The sequence below is a fragment of the Ammospiza nelsoni genome, chromosome 8 (genome assembly GCF_027579445.1).
Source record: "Ammospiza nelsoni isolate bAmmNel1 chromosome 8, bAmmNel1.pri, whole genome shotgun sequence".
In the NCBI taxonomy this organism is placed as follows: domain Eukaryota; kingdom Metazoa; phylum Chordata; class Aves; order Passeriformes; family Passerellidae; genus Ammospiza; species Ammospiza nelsoni.
Genome location: NC_080640.1, coordinates 30,075,220 through 30,090,198, shown reverse-complemented (window position 1 = coordinate 30,090,198; position 14,979 = coordinate 30,075,220). Strand labels below are relative to the sequence as shown.

Genomic DNA, 14,979 nt, shown 5'->3' with positions numbered 1-14,979 from the left:
GTCAGCATGGCCTGCAGTGAGCCCTGCCCGCCTGGCCACCCCCAGCCAGCCACGGCGCAGGCAGGAGGGCAGGGGTGGCAGAAGGGCAAGGGTGGCAGAGGGCCAGGGATGGCAGGAGGAGGATACAGGTGGTTGTGGCCTCTCCTTCCCAGCCCTGCCTGACCAGAGGCACTGAACAGCCCCAGCGCTGGCACTGCCCGCTCAGCGCTGTGGGGCCGACAGCAGAAACATGGTGAGCAACTGTCCAGCATGGAACCCAGACATCACCATGGAACATCAACTTCTCAGTGCTGTGGGATCCTGCAAGAATGCTTGAATTGGTGGAATTTTGGCAACAGTACAGGCAAAAGTTTTTCTTCTAGTCAGGGAAGAGGAGGAAGTGAGGACATGTGAGGGAGATAACATGGTGGCATCAAGGTCAGTGGAAAAAGGGAGAGGAGGTCTCTAAGCAGAGTCCAGATGGCTCTGCAGGCCATGGTGAGGACTGTGGTGAAGCAGCTGCACCCCTGCAGCCCATGAAGTCCATGGGGGATGCAGAGATCCACTCCCAGCCTGTGGGAGAAGTGCTCACACTGGAACAGGTGGATGCCAGAGAAAGCTGTAATCTAGTGGGAGACCTGACTGGAGAGAGAGGGTCCTTGCTTCCCACCTAGAGCAGCCTGTTCTTAGAGGACTGCACCCCATGGACAAGTGACCCACATCACAGCAGTTCTGGGATGACTGTTTGCCCGTGGGATGGACCCATGCTGCAGCAGTTTTGGCAAGACTGCTGCTCATGAGATCAGAGCCACACTAGAGAAAGTCACAGAGAACTGTCTCCCATGGGAGGGACCCCACAGCAGAGCAGAGGAAATGCTTCTCTCCCTGAGCAAACAGAGGATGTCCAGTGACAAACTGACCAAAACCCCCATGGCCTGTCTCCCTCTACTGTCAATGGGAAGGAGGGAGGGGCTGGAAGAAAAAAAAAAGATGTTTTAAAGGCTTATTTTACTTCTTATTATCCTCCTCTGACTCTATTAATCATAAATTTACTTTATACCTTGAAATTTCAACCTGTTTTGCCCTTGGAGTGTTTTCTCCCAGTCCTCATCTCAACACATGAGCCCTTCATTAATTTTTTCCCTCTCCTCTGCCCAGCTGAGAGCAAGAGAGGGTGAGTGAATGGCTTTTGTGGATGGCTGGCATTTGGCCAGGGTCAAACCACGACACGTGGCCTCTGTTTCCATCCAGTGGAGAGCACAGCTGCAGTGCTGGCTGCTGGCTACTGCCCCCTGAGCCTGCAGACTGAGTGCTCCAGTGAAACCTGCAGGAAATACCTGTAACTGACAGCCTCTCCTTCAAGGATCCTGACTGTAGAAGCACTCAAATACCTGACATTCACACTATTGCAATGAGTCACACTCAATTACTCAAGAATCAGTACTTTAATTGCCTGACCTTCCCAACAAACACTTGCAAGCTGAAAATAACGAGAAGCAGAAATAGTTTTACTCTGTGGCAGGGATTTTTCTCTGCTTTAATTTTTGAAGGCTTTCTATTAGGAATGTCAATCTGAGGTCAAAATTGCACATTTGAATCATGTGGTTAAATTTATGGTTAAATCTGGTAGAAATGTAACCAATGCACTTCATACTCTAGAGGTTATTTGCAGAAAGCCCTAAAGAACAAGACTGAGGAAAACACTGGAACAGTCAAGCACACTGGCCATTAGAATGTAGTGCCTATTATGGTACCTTAGTACCTTTTATGGTACTAAGAGAAAAAATGAAGTGTTCTCTGTGATGCTCATCGAGACTGCTTGGTTAAGTTTGTTTCCTCAAATCCAAGACTCTTCTCATCATCACATTTGAACAGCTTGCATAAATAAGGTACAGTACAGGAATTGTATGTGCCTCTAATTAAGATCTGAACACTCAAACCAACATTTGGAAATGCAACACTTGTCCAAAACAAAAGTCACCAGGATGTAAATCAACAGAGACTGTGCTTCTCAGGAATAAAACTTCCCACAGGGCCCATTTCCCTGACGCCCAAACTGCCGGAAATCTTTTATTGGCAAACTCCACAAAATAGTTTAATGACTCAGGAGACTTATCTGAAACCTCAGGACTTCATTTCTCAGACCATTAACACTGAATTTCTATTCCTCAGGAGCAGCCAGGCTTTGATGTTGACAGGAAAAGGAGTCTCAGAAGGAAAATCCACTCCACACACAGGTTCATGACTACAGCAGCACTGTACAGCTCTACTGAAAGAAAGAGCATAGCCATGAGAACACAGACTTTACAACCTTGAGATTAAGATGAGCTCAAATGTGTATTTGACAAAAATACAGAAATATCCACTGTCATATTCTAATAATACAGAAGTTACTTTGCTTTGGATAAAATGTATTTGATAATTTAAGGTTAAAACAACTTTCCATATGTATTAGCACTCAGCAAAGTAAAAAATACCAAGTCTTTACACTCAGACAGAACAGACAAACTAACATATTTGACTGCAACTTCTTTCAGGTCAAGAGGTCTCTTGGACAGTAGTGCCCTGACTCTGACACTCCACCTTTCTCTACCTGTGCCTCCTTCTTTACATTCTGGGCTTCTGCCCAAATCCACACCAGCTGGCCAAGACCTCAGCCTCTGAAAGTCTCACACAGAAACTATGCAAAACATCTTCAGTTTTAACGTGTTGTACTAACCACCCCTAAAAAAATAAAGCAAACAGAACTCTCCTGCCCTGATCATCTGAAGAATCCTTAAGGGTCCAGGCTAAAATGTCAGCTTCCTAACAAGGCCTTTGATGTAGCCCTGAGGTAGTTTCTGTCCGAGGACATTCAGAGCTCAATCTTATGCAGGCCACAGTTCCGCTCGTGGACCGGGCAGTACAGAACTGCCCCCTGCTGCCCCACTCTTTGGGTTTTGCTTTGTACTTACATGCATGTTAACAAATCAAAGCTATTTAAGGAAACCAACGGGACAGCCACTAATGCAACCATGCCAAACAAGACAAGTGCCATGGGTAAGGAGGGTAAGACCTCTCCTCTGTCTCATCCTTCCCTCCCTTCTTGTTTCTATCTGTTTTCAAAGTCTTTCTTCGTCCATGCCAGGGTTTTTTGGTAAAATCAGCTGAACCACATTAGCAGCCCAGGGAGGCAGGAGTTAAGACACATAGAGCCTAAGGCCACATATTAAGAAAAAGGTATGCCTCCTCCCTTCTCAGTGGGAAAAGCTTTCCAGAACCAGCCAGTGCAATGGTGAAGCAGAGGTGATAACAGGTGGGGGTTTTAGTTTTTCTTTTAGCTTCTGGAATTAATCAGCAGAGCCACCCCACAGAAGCATCCTGTGGTCTGGGGAAGTTGGCTTCACTGAAAGAATGCAAGTGAAACTAAGGCTTTCTCTAACAGCAATAGCAACCCTGCCACCTCCACTGCCCACCACTCCTGGAGCACTTTGTGTCATTTCATTCATCTATTAAGAAATCTCTAGAGACTATTTCCCTAATCCTACTCTAAATACAGGTCTGCAGTTTGGATAGTGTTTTCTGGATACCAAATAGAAGTAGTATCAAGTTTCAATGCTGCAGTAAATCAAAGGTAAAGTTGCCCTCTAGCCCCATCTTTCAGCCTTTTCTGTTGTCTGTTCATAGCTAGCAATTTGAATTTGTTCTTTTACAGAAGCCATAGAGCACTGTAGTGTAATAGACAAATGTGACACCTGCAGAAAATGCAGCACAATCAGAGATAAAGATGGCACTGTGATTTCTTCCCTGCCACTGCCTTTTACATGGATATCTATCTACCTCTTAACCTCTCCAGGATTTTATTATCTACCTTTCCATACACATGTAGCTGAAAATAATTTAATACCTATTTCCTGATGAAGTACATTCTGTGCCTCATTTTAGTTTCACACTAGTGAGAGGATACACACATTTTACAGGACAAAAAATTTAAACCATAACTACTTAATAAATTATGCATTGTAGTGATTGAAAGACAACAAGTACCAGAGAAAATATACATGCTGAAGCCTGATGTATATACTAAATGGGAAGTCTTCAGTGATATGACAAAGAATTTGTGGATTTTTCCCCCCCAATTACAAGAGAACAGAGGATTTGTCAGACATTGATTCTGGAGCTTCTAGTGTTCACTCTACGCCTCCTTCCTCTTGATGATCAGAGGCCCAACGTTGTCGCCAGTTTCCTCGTTGTGCTTTGTGTGAGAACCATCACACAGTGGGAACTGAAAAAAAAAAAGAATAAACACACCTGAGGTACATCCAGGGTCAGAACTGAGAACCTAGGCTGAAAGTTTATGAGCCATCTTCTCATTAAATCCACTGAAGCCACAGACCACAACTTTTGTGCCAGCATCTCAGGTCTCGCTGAGGTTTGGCTGAATGCTGCTTTATCCTTGTTAGTGCACAGCAGACAGGAGGCTTGCTCTAAAGCAGCAGCCACAAGCTCCACTCTTTGGTGTTCCTGCCTCAGGTGAGCAGGAGAAACCACAGCCTGAGCAGACCCTCAGCTGTGACCTACCTGGAGTACCTTACTCCCAACCTTGCCCCAAGCTTCCTCAGTGCTGCCCTTAAGAGCCACATCAGTTCCAAGTCATTTGAAGAAATATTTGTTCCATTAAAAAACCCCAAACAAACCCCACCCTAGAACAGGCTGGTCAGAGTAAGAATTACAGGGACTCCTTTAGCCAGCTCTAACTGCCCAGCTCCCAGAGAAGTGACAAGAAGAAGCTCCTGGGAAGCTCTTAGCACATGGAAGAGCTGAAAGACATCCTGTGAGGCAGTAAGAGTGAGGCTGGATCCCATCACTTCTCAAGGATGCATTTTCAGGGCGACACCCCCTCTGCCCAGGAAACTGGAGATGATCACAGAAATCACACACTGGTATTTTGCATTCAGGTACAATTTGTTTGCTCAGAAGTAATAGGGCTGAAAGTTAATAGGGCATTACTCAGCTGTTGCCTCTGCAACACTTCCATCCTCCTGCAGTACCACCACAGTCAGTACTCAATGCCCCACTGAGCTCAGTGTTCCTGCTCCAGTCACAGCCTTTGAAAAACATGAATACCCCACCACCCATGTTTCATTAGGATAAAAGATTTCAAAGTACTGCAAAAAAGCAATACAATGAAACAATATACAGAGCTTTAAAAATAACACCACCTTGTCTGCAGGATAGTATTGGGAAGGAAGGAAAGAGATGAGGTGTAGGGGTTTCTTCTGGCTTTTCAGAGTAATGAAATGTCAAAACCTAAGCTATAAAAGGCATACACTATTTCTGAATAAAGAAACTTTGGATTCAGAGAATGCTCATAATAAGCTGATTCATGGAGAAATCTTCTCATTCCATCAGTCATTTGTGACTCAATGAAAAAGCAGAGACAGACACTTGGACAAAATATCAGCAAACAGGAATTAATGTTACTGGGGCATTGAGCAGCTTTCAGCAGATGTTCCTGGGCCAGTTGTTTTCCCACTTAACACCACAACCCACTCGTCTTCACAGATGCAATGACACAGCTTCCATCAGACACTAACATCTCACAAGCTCCAAGGAGGCAGCCCAAAGTCCAGCTACAACATCATCACTTCAAGTTTCCAAGCAACAAAAATGGTGGGATTGCTGGGTTCAGACAGCATGGAGACATCTTTAACAGCTGCCAACAGTGACTGCTCTGCATTCATTCTGCTGCTCAGCTGCTCTCACAACACTGGCTGCCAGGGGCTGCTACACTGGACTTGAGCTTCTCAGGGACAAACACCAAACCAAACATCCCTCTCCCAGAGCTCTCACTTGGTCACCTCAAACGCCAGACCCTGCAGAGAAGGATACTGGGCCTGACACAACGTGTTCATCCCTGATTAAAAATAAAGCAGGCTAACAGCAATAGTGGTCACAGCTCAAACCCCAGGGGAACTGTACAGTGATCTGGACAGCTCAGCTGATTTCCCTTGACACTGAACATGTTTGGATTCTCTATCTCTATTTCTGCTGACAGCCTGCAGCAGTATTCCTCAGCCCACAACCTGGGGGCTAATACTTCTCTGGGAGACACAGGAGCTGCATGTCATTGTAAAAAGACAGCAAATTAAATTTCCCACTCCCCCAACTCACACCTAAAAATGAAGACAAGTAAGAAAACAAGTGTTCTAACTTTAATTACAGTTTAAACTCTTGTCTCTGTGTTGATACGTTTGAGCACTGGGTTTTTTCACTAAACTGGACAAGTATGAAGTGCCTGCAGAGCACAACACTGAGTAGAAAAGGGTCATTTAAAGAACCAGCCATTTATTATTAACAGATAATTACATGCCAAGACAAACTTATTTCAATATACCATGTTTGTGTAATGTATGTGTTTTAAAAAACCAAATACACTGGCCAGCACAAAAGCCTTTTAAGTACACTTTTTCAGAAAAAGAACCCAAACAAAAAGAAGTGCTCTTTTTTCAAGAGTTACTCTAAAATATTCTGGTGTAGTCCAACTTTGTTATCCCATATAGAGGAGGAGCACCATGTGGGGTCAGGTGTAAGTGCATCACACCATCAGTGCAACAGAAACATCCTGGGGTTCCTAATGCTACTGCTTCTAGCAACAGCCCCATGCCTCAGGTGAGCCTGATCTCAGGAGAATTGCACAGAGTGACACAAAAGGACATTTCTTCCAGCCTTTAGATGCACATATTTCACAAAAACATGGCAGGTATTTAATGCATTTGAAGTAACTGTAATTCCCTGCATTGAAAGCACACACATTCCACATTCTGACACCATATAATTAAAAATTTAAACTGTTTGAGAACTGTAAAGCCAGGTAAGGCTAGCTGACAACTTCCAGCTATGACAAGCATGTAAGAATGATGTACTTTATTACTGTTGCACAATAACAAATAGGAGAAGCACACAAACCCTATTAAAGGTTGTGCAACCCAGGCTGCAAGGTCAGCCCATGAAGGCAAGAGGAAGGCAACTAAGCTGGAAACTACAGGCTTTGAGGTGGAACATGTTGACTAAAATACTTATCATTAAACAGCAATAATAGGAAACAAATACCTTCCAAAATTTCCACTGACCCCCTAAAAGCCTTCACAAGACCTTTCAGATCAGAATTCTAAGAAGGCACTCATTACAGCTTCATCAACTGTGTTTCTAACTCAGTAGGGCAATGATGTTCCAAAACTGTCAATATCCCTTAAACATATGCCAAAACATACTTCTAAAGGTTCTTATTTCGCACCAAAAGAAGGGTAACATCAAACAACAGCAAACAATTGGCAGGAGCTGCAGTGCAGCCAGCAGAATCAGACACCATCTTCCATTTCTGTTTAGAAGACTGACTAGGAAGCAGAAAGCACAAACACCAGGGTTCAAGTAGGGTTTCTTCAGTTCAGACTCCAGACAGAATAAAGACAAGGCCACCTCCACAAGACTTTCAGCACCAAATCAAAATGCTGTTTATTCCTTAGCAGTGTTACACTGTAAAACCCAATTCAGTACAAATGTGTAAGCTCCTGAGTTACCTGCAAGGTGATGAAGTCAGATCTGAAAGAGCAAGAGCCCAAAGTTACAGCACCTGGAAATTGCTGAGTTTGGCCTGATGAGAACAATGTCTCAGACTTGAGAAGCTGAGTATTCACCTCCTTGGAGGAAGGACAGCTAAATTTCAAGGCAGTTGTCTGGCTCTGAAGGTCTGTATTATTTCAAATTCCACACACAGGCACCTCCTAAAAAAGCTTTTAAATGTGCACCAGTGGTAAATGGACAGGATTAACCATGCAATCTGCTTTCTCTCATTACAGATCCCAGAAGTACCTTTATCTATAAAGTATATACATGTCAGGTGTCACACACCCCTAAGATCAGATTTAAATCTGAGGTACTGTTATTGAGAGGAAAGGTTATCACTAGGTTAAGGCAATTGAAGCAACCCAAATTCAAATGCAAGCAAGCTGGACCAATATTTAGGCCAGACTTTTAACTGCTCAAAAACAGAAGCTCAAAATTGCTCAAAAATAGAAGCTTAAAGCATGCCACTGTGATTGCACTGGCACACACCATGTACTACTAGCAAGGACTTTCTGACTTCAACTTTCTCCAAAAAGAGATGTTTAAGATGCTCACAGACTGTGGTTCCTGAGCTCCTACTGCCAACAGGCCAAAGGCTTTGGATAATTCTCAGTATCAGCACAGGCAGTACACAAAATGGCATCTGTCACTCATGGTCATGCTCCAGACAATTGCTGTCTTTTCAGGATATCTTCTTCAGAGCTAGAGGAACATTCTGCCCACTATTAGCACTGATCTGCAGGCTTTACTCTGAGCATCAGAACAAATGTGCATCATTCTATAGGTTAGAATATTGCTACATATCTGTGCAGAACCACTGAGGTGAAAAGAGCTTAGCTTGCTCTAAATAAAGCAGTTTTAAAATAGTTTTGCTGAAAGGTTTAATAATTTATCAACAATGAACATGAACAACACTGGACCCATTCCCTCTTCTCTTACCTGCTTGGACCTCCAACAACGACAGTACACAGCCTTGTCTCCCAGATCTTCCATATCAAAGGCATGGACTACCTTGGGGTTATCCTTCTGGATATTGGGGTTCACCATTGCTTTGGAGGCTTTGTCTTTACAAAGAATTGCTTTGTAAGCTAGATATCCAAGAGCAGCTGCTCCAGCAGCTATGGAGGCTGCAGCAACCCATTCAGCTAGAATAAAAGAAGAAAAAACAAGAGACAGTCAGGTTTTGACCACAACATTCTATTAAAACTACTCAGCAGTAAATGTTTTCATGCTTGCAGCAACACCTCTTTACTTTCCAACAGATCTTTTTATTCTGTAATAGAAACTCTCTACCTTAAAAGAGTATTTTCCTTTGACAGTCACCTAGTCAAAATGCTCTTTTCTACTGATCAGAGTTCTACTTCACCCCAATCCTTTCTACACAAGGGTGAGAATTAACCTGGCAGAGTTTTCATGGTTTGGTTTTGTTTTTAACTTAGACAGGTCTGTACTTAGCAAACCCTGATATTACCATCAGTAGTACATTATTTCAAAGTTCAGCGTATTAAACTAGGTGTAGCAGCAAAAAACTTGTGTTTGTTTCAGTTGCAAGAAAGTCACTGAAGAAGAACAGTCAGTGCTAACTAGGTTTCAACCCCAAAAAGGCATGGACACTGAATAGCTGTTAATAAAATCCATCTTGTAACTAAAAAAACTAAAAGCAGTTGCTTGGCAATGGGGAAATTATTAAATATACTACCACCTGTAAGAAAAGCCATCTTAGATTAAAACCCTACCACAGTATAGAAGAAAGAACAAGGATCCAAAAAGATTCTATTTAGGAATCACAGCACATGTTTATTTTAACTAGATTAAATCCTGCATCTCTGCAAGACAACTTTCATTTAAAAAATCCTCTTACCACAACTCATCCTCACATTTCCTCCCTTTATCGGGAAAATTTTTGCAGTCTGTCTTTGCACAATGTCCATTCCTGCAAGAGGTTTTCCTACTTTTTTGTGGCTCTACTGTTTTCTCTCTGCTTCATGAAAATAAGCTGGACTTTGCTCAAAGGTTGAGGTTGCAGCACCAGGTCCGTTGTTTCCTCTCACAGTAACAAGTGGCTGCTCTCTCTTTGCTTTCTATCCAGCACTCCTACATGTACTGCAACTTCTGTTTACAGACAAATAAACAGCAATTTCACTTTCAGCACTTCATTTACAGAGCTTCATAAAATTAGAACTGTCTCCTGTGCTTTTGTGTTTTAATTGGATTTGTAAGATGCCAAGTTAGGTGGCATCTGTGGATCAAGAGACATCAATATGTCCAAGTCTAGGAAAAAACAAAAACCTTTATTAGTTCTTGCTACTTTCCATGATGTGATTTGCTGTATTTCCACTGACAGCTTGGACTAAAACTATCAAGGTTTTCTGTCCCTATCCCACAAATTTTCCTAAAATCTCTATCAAGCCCTCTCCTCAGCTAAAACACTGACAGGCATCAAACTGATCCAGAGGTGTCTGGCTGCAGCAATATGTGGAATCAGACAGGTCTGTGCAGTGTCTGCAGCCCTGTGAGAGCTGGGAATGCAGGCACTCTTTCAGAGTCTCACTGAAGGAGTAAAAGATGCAGAGATCCTTCAGAGTCCATTTTCTTAGTAAATGACACAGAAGAGACCAACATACACTGAGACCTCCCCTGCTAATGAGTGACAAACCCTTCCTGTAACAGTAAGGTGATATTAAGATACAGAAAATCATCTTTAACATGGAAGAATTCAGGGCAGGCATGTCTCCCTGCTCCCCAACTCCTTAAAACAATAAAAGCCTCAGAGACCAGGTTGTGAATGCTGTGTTTTATATCCATTTATATTCAGTGAGTTTTCATCCTTTATTCCCCAGAGTAATGCGTTAACTTTGATAAAGAAGTGAGGAAATTAAAATTTAAAAATGATTCTATGAAAATCCGCTTTAATTTAGCACAACAGCCTAAATGAATCAAAAGAACAGTTTAAATCCAAGACAGCAGCTCTCCCAAGAAAACCCACTGCAGCACCTGTACCCTGGGGTGTGGCTGGGAGGAGCTCAGCAAGCTCAGGGACCTGCTGGCTCTGACAACTTGGAGGTGACCCCAATGAAATGCCAAGTGCAGCTCCAGCAGCAAAGGCAGATGTAGGGCTGCTCACTGTGTGGCTTTTGGGGCAGCAGCAATTGCAAGGACTGCCCAAGCTGCTACCAGGGCACTGCCCATGGTCCAAACCTGCACCTACATCTTCAATAAGTGACAAGGGCACAGGGGGACCATATATCTCGTGAAACCCAAAGGGAAAGAGTGACTTTAATGAAGTCCACAGGTGGCTCCTCTAACTGAAGCACTATTTAAGGTACTGCACCTTAAGGAAGATGATCTTTACTTGTGCCTATCCAAAAGTCCAAGACAACTTAGCAAATAAGAAGAGGAAAAAAACTAACATTTCTGTGACAAGAGAAGTCTGTACTAAAATTCAGCAGCACATTCAGAAGAGCTTTTCTGCACATCTGCAGCCAGCCCAGATCCCTCTGACACCCCTGGGGCCATCCCCCATAACCGTACACATCAGCTCCAGTTCAGCAAGCAGAGATCACAAACTAAATTGTCATCTCATCTCGCAGCGATCCTCGGCCTCTTCTCCCAAGGACCAGAGTCATCCTTCACACACAGGCAAGTTTTATTAATATCAATAGCTTATACAAGCTTATTAATAGCTTGGATACACATCAATAACCTATATGGATACATATCAACAGCTTCAGGTATTTTTTCTTACAATAGAAGAATGTCTTTTCTACTGTATTACCTTTTTTTAGGTAGTGGCTTCACTGGAGCCACTTCGCTTTTCCCCTTTTGGGATGGAAAATTTTATCAACCAATAATGCGTTAAATCAAAACATTTAAAGCAGTCTTATTCTTTAAATTCCAGAATTGCCTTGATAAATATAATTAAAAATTAGAAGAAATATTTTAATTTATTCAATAGACTCTCTGGTAAATCATCCTACAGGGTTTCAGAGGCAGAAAGTTTTGTCTTGTTTCACACACATCTGGAAAAGCTGGAAAATCCATTTAATCTTTCTAACTAAGTTAACCATAAAATGCATGTGGAAGAAGAACCCTTTTATTTTTAAATACTCTGAACTGTTTCAAAAGACCTCTGGTGCCAATTCAACAGTCTGCTGCCAAACTCCTAAGGTCATGCATGAGGCATCTGTTAACAGAGTGACACTGATGTGGAGTGTCAAGGGGTTTTTATTTCTTCTTAAAATAAAAAGCAGTAGGAACAACTTTTGAGGTTTTACTAAAGAACTCCCAATTCTGGTATAATACCAAACCACAGTGTTACAAGACAAGACAAAACAGGTCTGTGTAACATGGCAGAAAAAAATGGTTTTTTGTTTAAGCACTAAACAATAGAAAAAATTTCAGCTACAACTCCAGAAAAAATAAAAAACAAAGGAGAGAAGAGACAGCAAGAGAGATAGAAAAAAGGAAATAAATTCAAAGAATGGAGCCCCAGGAGAGCAGGCAATGCACAAAAGTAAACAAAAAAATCAGAGATGAGAATGGCAATAAGACACTGACAGGGATTTATTCTCTTCTGTATTCTTCGGACATACCCTGATGAAAGAGATTTAGATCAAAGTTTCTCCTCTCTTCTTTCTCTAAACATCTAGAACGTTGCTCTGGATGTTTCCAGATCTGCACTACAGAGGGAGTTTCTGGATCTGCTAGAGAGCTCTGAGATGCTTTATCCACAGGAAAGCACATTTGCCAACTGCTCTGAGAAGAGGACTAAGAAAGTGAAGTGGTCTTGCCTCCACCATGATCCTTCTTAAGAACCCAGACCAATTTATATTCTAGCAGCTACCAACAATATGGGGGAAGGCTTCACCCCGACAAAGTTAGTCCAAGTTACCTCTGCTGCTTAGAAAATAGTTATGTTATTCAGAAGTCACAGAGTAATAACACCTGACATGAAAAACTGTATTTTATGTCTCCAGAAGTGCTTGTAACTTTCAAGCACTTCTGTCCTCATTTTGTTTGCAATGAGGAGATTATTATTGTGCAAGAGCTGTTCATGACAGACTAGTAGTGCCACTGCCCACAATAAAAGCCAATGATGGAGAAACACATGATACTCACTTACTGAAGAGTCATCCAAAATAACTGGGCACACAAAAAGCCTAACACTAAAAGTCAAGCAGTCAAAGCCAACAAAATCACTTCTACCACTCCACAGCATCCACAAAAAATGAGATTATGACTGGCACGTTTAATTTAACTGAAAATGTATGGTAAAGGACACCTGAGAGGAAAAGATTGCTGGATTTCAGCAATAAGCAGTAAAAGGCACGGCACCATGATCAGGTCTGTGGTTGGTGTGGGGTCACACCTGCAAACATGCACACCTCTCAGACCAAAAGCATGAGCTGTGCTACTCACTGCCCTGCAAAGGGCACACATGCACAGAGGCAATTAACTCCCCTAACTGCCAGCACAAATTAAATCTCACAAAAATACTGTAAATTTCTGGGGTCTAGTTTTCCGTAGAGAATAAATTATTTTCAATACTCATTAGCCTGAGACACATGCCAGCTGGAGGAAGAACTGTAACCTGCTAGTCACAAAGCACTGATCAAGTTTAATCTCTTCAGAAATCACAAAAACCTAATGCTGTCACCTCCCAAACAAAGCACCCTCCCGACTAGTGCCATCAGCTGCTCTTCTGTTAAATAATGAGGATATTTGCAGTTTGGTTAGGAGCATATTCTTCTCCCATCTCCACGAAGACTTTCTGCTTAATTCGCAGTGTCTAGGAACTGTTCTAATTCTTGCAAGATTATAAATGACAGCAAGCTGCCGTTGGGAACACAACCTGGATGCAAACTATTACCAAGTGATCCTCAGTGATTTGATTATTTTAATAAGCCTTCCACCCATTTTATAACCCATTTTAGACCAATGTCTTTGCCACTATCCTCTGTATCAGCAGCTTCCATCCTCCCTCAGCCCTCAACAAAAGAACCCCAAACCATCTGCCCGCTAAATCAAGGACATAAACCACGAGCAGCTTTGCAAGTGGAAACCAGTCATGCACGTAAAGCTCATTTTTTAGAGAAAATTAGGTGATTAATCTTTCTAGTCTATTCTATCCTCCACCCGGCCCAACTATTTCATCCTGTCTGGTTGTGCAACAGCATTTAAAACACACAGCGCTACCTCAGGCGCGGTTCAGGTCAATCATTACACAGCGCAAATGTCACCGTTACCTCTACTGTTCAGTAGCGGGCATTGAGAGCCAGACAGAACCTCTGACATTTACAGGTTTTCGGGAAATTTTCACTCAAACAGGTGGAACAACAGAAATAAACAGCGATGTCTGAAACGGGCCTCACTAGTCCTCACTACAGATAAAACCCGGCGGGCGGCCGAGCCCGCTGCGAGGGCCGGAGCAGCCTCAAGGGCCCGGCGCGGAGCTCGGCGGCTCCGGGCCCTCACACGGCGGCGGGGTGGGACTGGGGGAAGCGGGACCCCACAGCGCATTCTCCCCTCGCTGACCGCAGCAGGGTTTTACTGACGAGAGGATCCCACGGCCGCTTCCAGACGCACCGCACGCCGCGGGCCCGGCGGCGGGCAGCCCGCCATCTTGTCCCGGGGGTCCGACGGGGCACGGGGCGCCAGGAGCAGCCGCCCCCCGAGCGGCGCCCCCCGTCCCGTCCTGCCCGGCCGGCCGCCGTCCCGGGCCCCCGGCCCTGCCCCGCCCCTCCGCTCAGCTCACACCTCCGGCTCCCGGCCAGCCATACCCCGCACGGTGCAGTTCTGTCCCGGCCCCATCGCTCCTGCTGCCGCTCCGCACCGCGCACGCGCCGCTGCCCAAGATGGCCGCGGGGCCGCCCCTTAAAGGCCGCCCGGCAGCGCGGGGGGCCGGGGCTCCGGTGGAGGTGACGGGATGTGCGGGACGGCGCTGGGGGCTGGAGGAGGGAGGAACGGATCAGCGCTGTCGCTCCCCTGACGACAGGCACGGGGCTCTCAGGGAGGCCTCTGCAGCTGTAAAATGGGTGTTGGGCGCTGCTGTGCAGACACTGGCTCTTCTGGCTTCTGTTTGTGGTACTGTCAGTGCCCAGCAGCTCTGCAAAACTGATCTGTCAGGGCAGATCGCTGTGTGAGCGCTCTCCTGTGTAGTTGTGGAAAGATGAAGCTGAAAAGTGATGTCCAGCGAGTGACAGCCGCCTCGAACCTCATAAACTTGAGTATTGATATGAGAATTACTATACAATAAAAAGTATTATCCAAGTTCTATACCTGATTAAGGACTCGTTACTCTGGGAGCTCGTTTATGGTTGGACCTAATAAGAAAGATGTGTGTTTAAGTCTTTACAAAATACTTCCATGGGTGAGGGTATGGGTGTTAACGTTGTT

At 44.1% G+C, this 14,979-nt stretch overlaps 1 protein-coding gene across 6 annotated transcripts; it reads right to left on the bottom strand.

The window, feature by feature from the left end:
• Nucleotides 1-1,405: 1,405 nt before the first annotated feature.
• On the bottom strand, nt 1,406-14,613 carry CISD1 (CDGSH iron sulfur domain 1). Of its 6 annotated transcripts, none has more exons than XR_009418934.1 (4): nt 9,446-9,622; nt 8,524-8,729; nt 4,006-4,243; nt 1,406-2,248 (listed from the first exon to the last, which is right to left on the bottom strand). XR_009418934.1 is itself a non-coding variant. In XM_059477623.1 (4 exons), exons 1-3 carry the CDS (start codon nt 9,513-9,515, stop codon nt 4,154-4,156), a joined length of 366 nt encoding a protein of 121 aa, XP_059333606.1. In that variant the 5' UTR covers nt 9,516-9,625; the 3' UTR covers nt 1,406-2,248; nt 4,126-4,153. The 6 variants fall into 6 exon arrangements, 4 of the variants coding, with proteins under 4 accessions (XP_059333606.1, XP_059333607.1, XP_059333609.1 ...); XR_009418936.1 differs by having other exon boundaries at nt 1,406-2,245; XM_059477623.1 differs by having other exon boundaries at nt 4,126-4,243; nt 9,446-9,625.
• Between the last annotated feature and the right edge of the window lie 366 nt (nt 14,614-14,979).

Coding starts and splice junctions, on each gene's coding strand:
- CISD1 (XM_059477623.1), bottom strand. CDS start 9,515: ATGGACATTGTGCAAAGACAGACTGCAAAAATTTTCCCGATAAAGGGA. Junction 8,730..9,445: donor AAATGTGAGGATGAGTTGTG/GTAAGAGGATTT, acceptor CTTTTATTCTAG/CTGAATGGGTTGCTGCAGCC. Junction 4,244..8,523: donor GTTGTTGGAGGTCCAAGCAG/GTAAGAGAAGAG, acceptor TTTTTTTTTCAG/TTCCCACTGTGTGATGGTTC.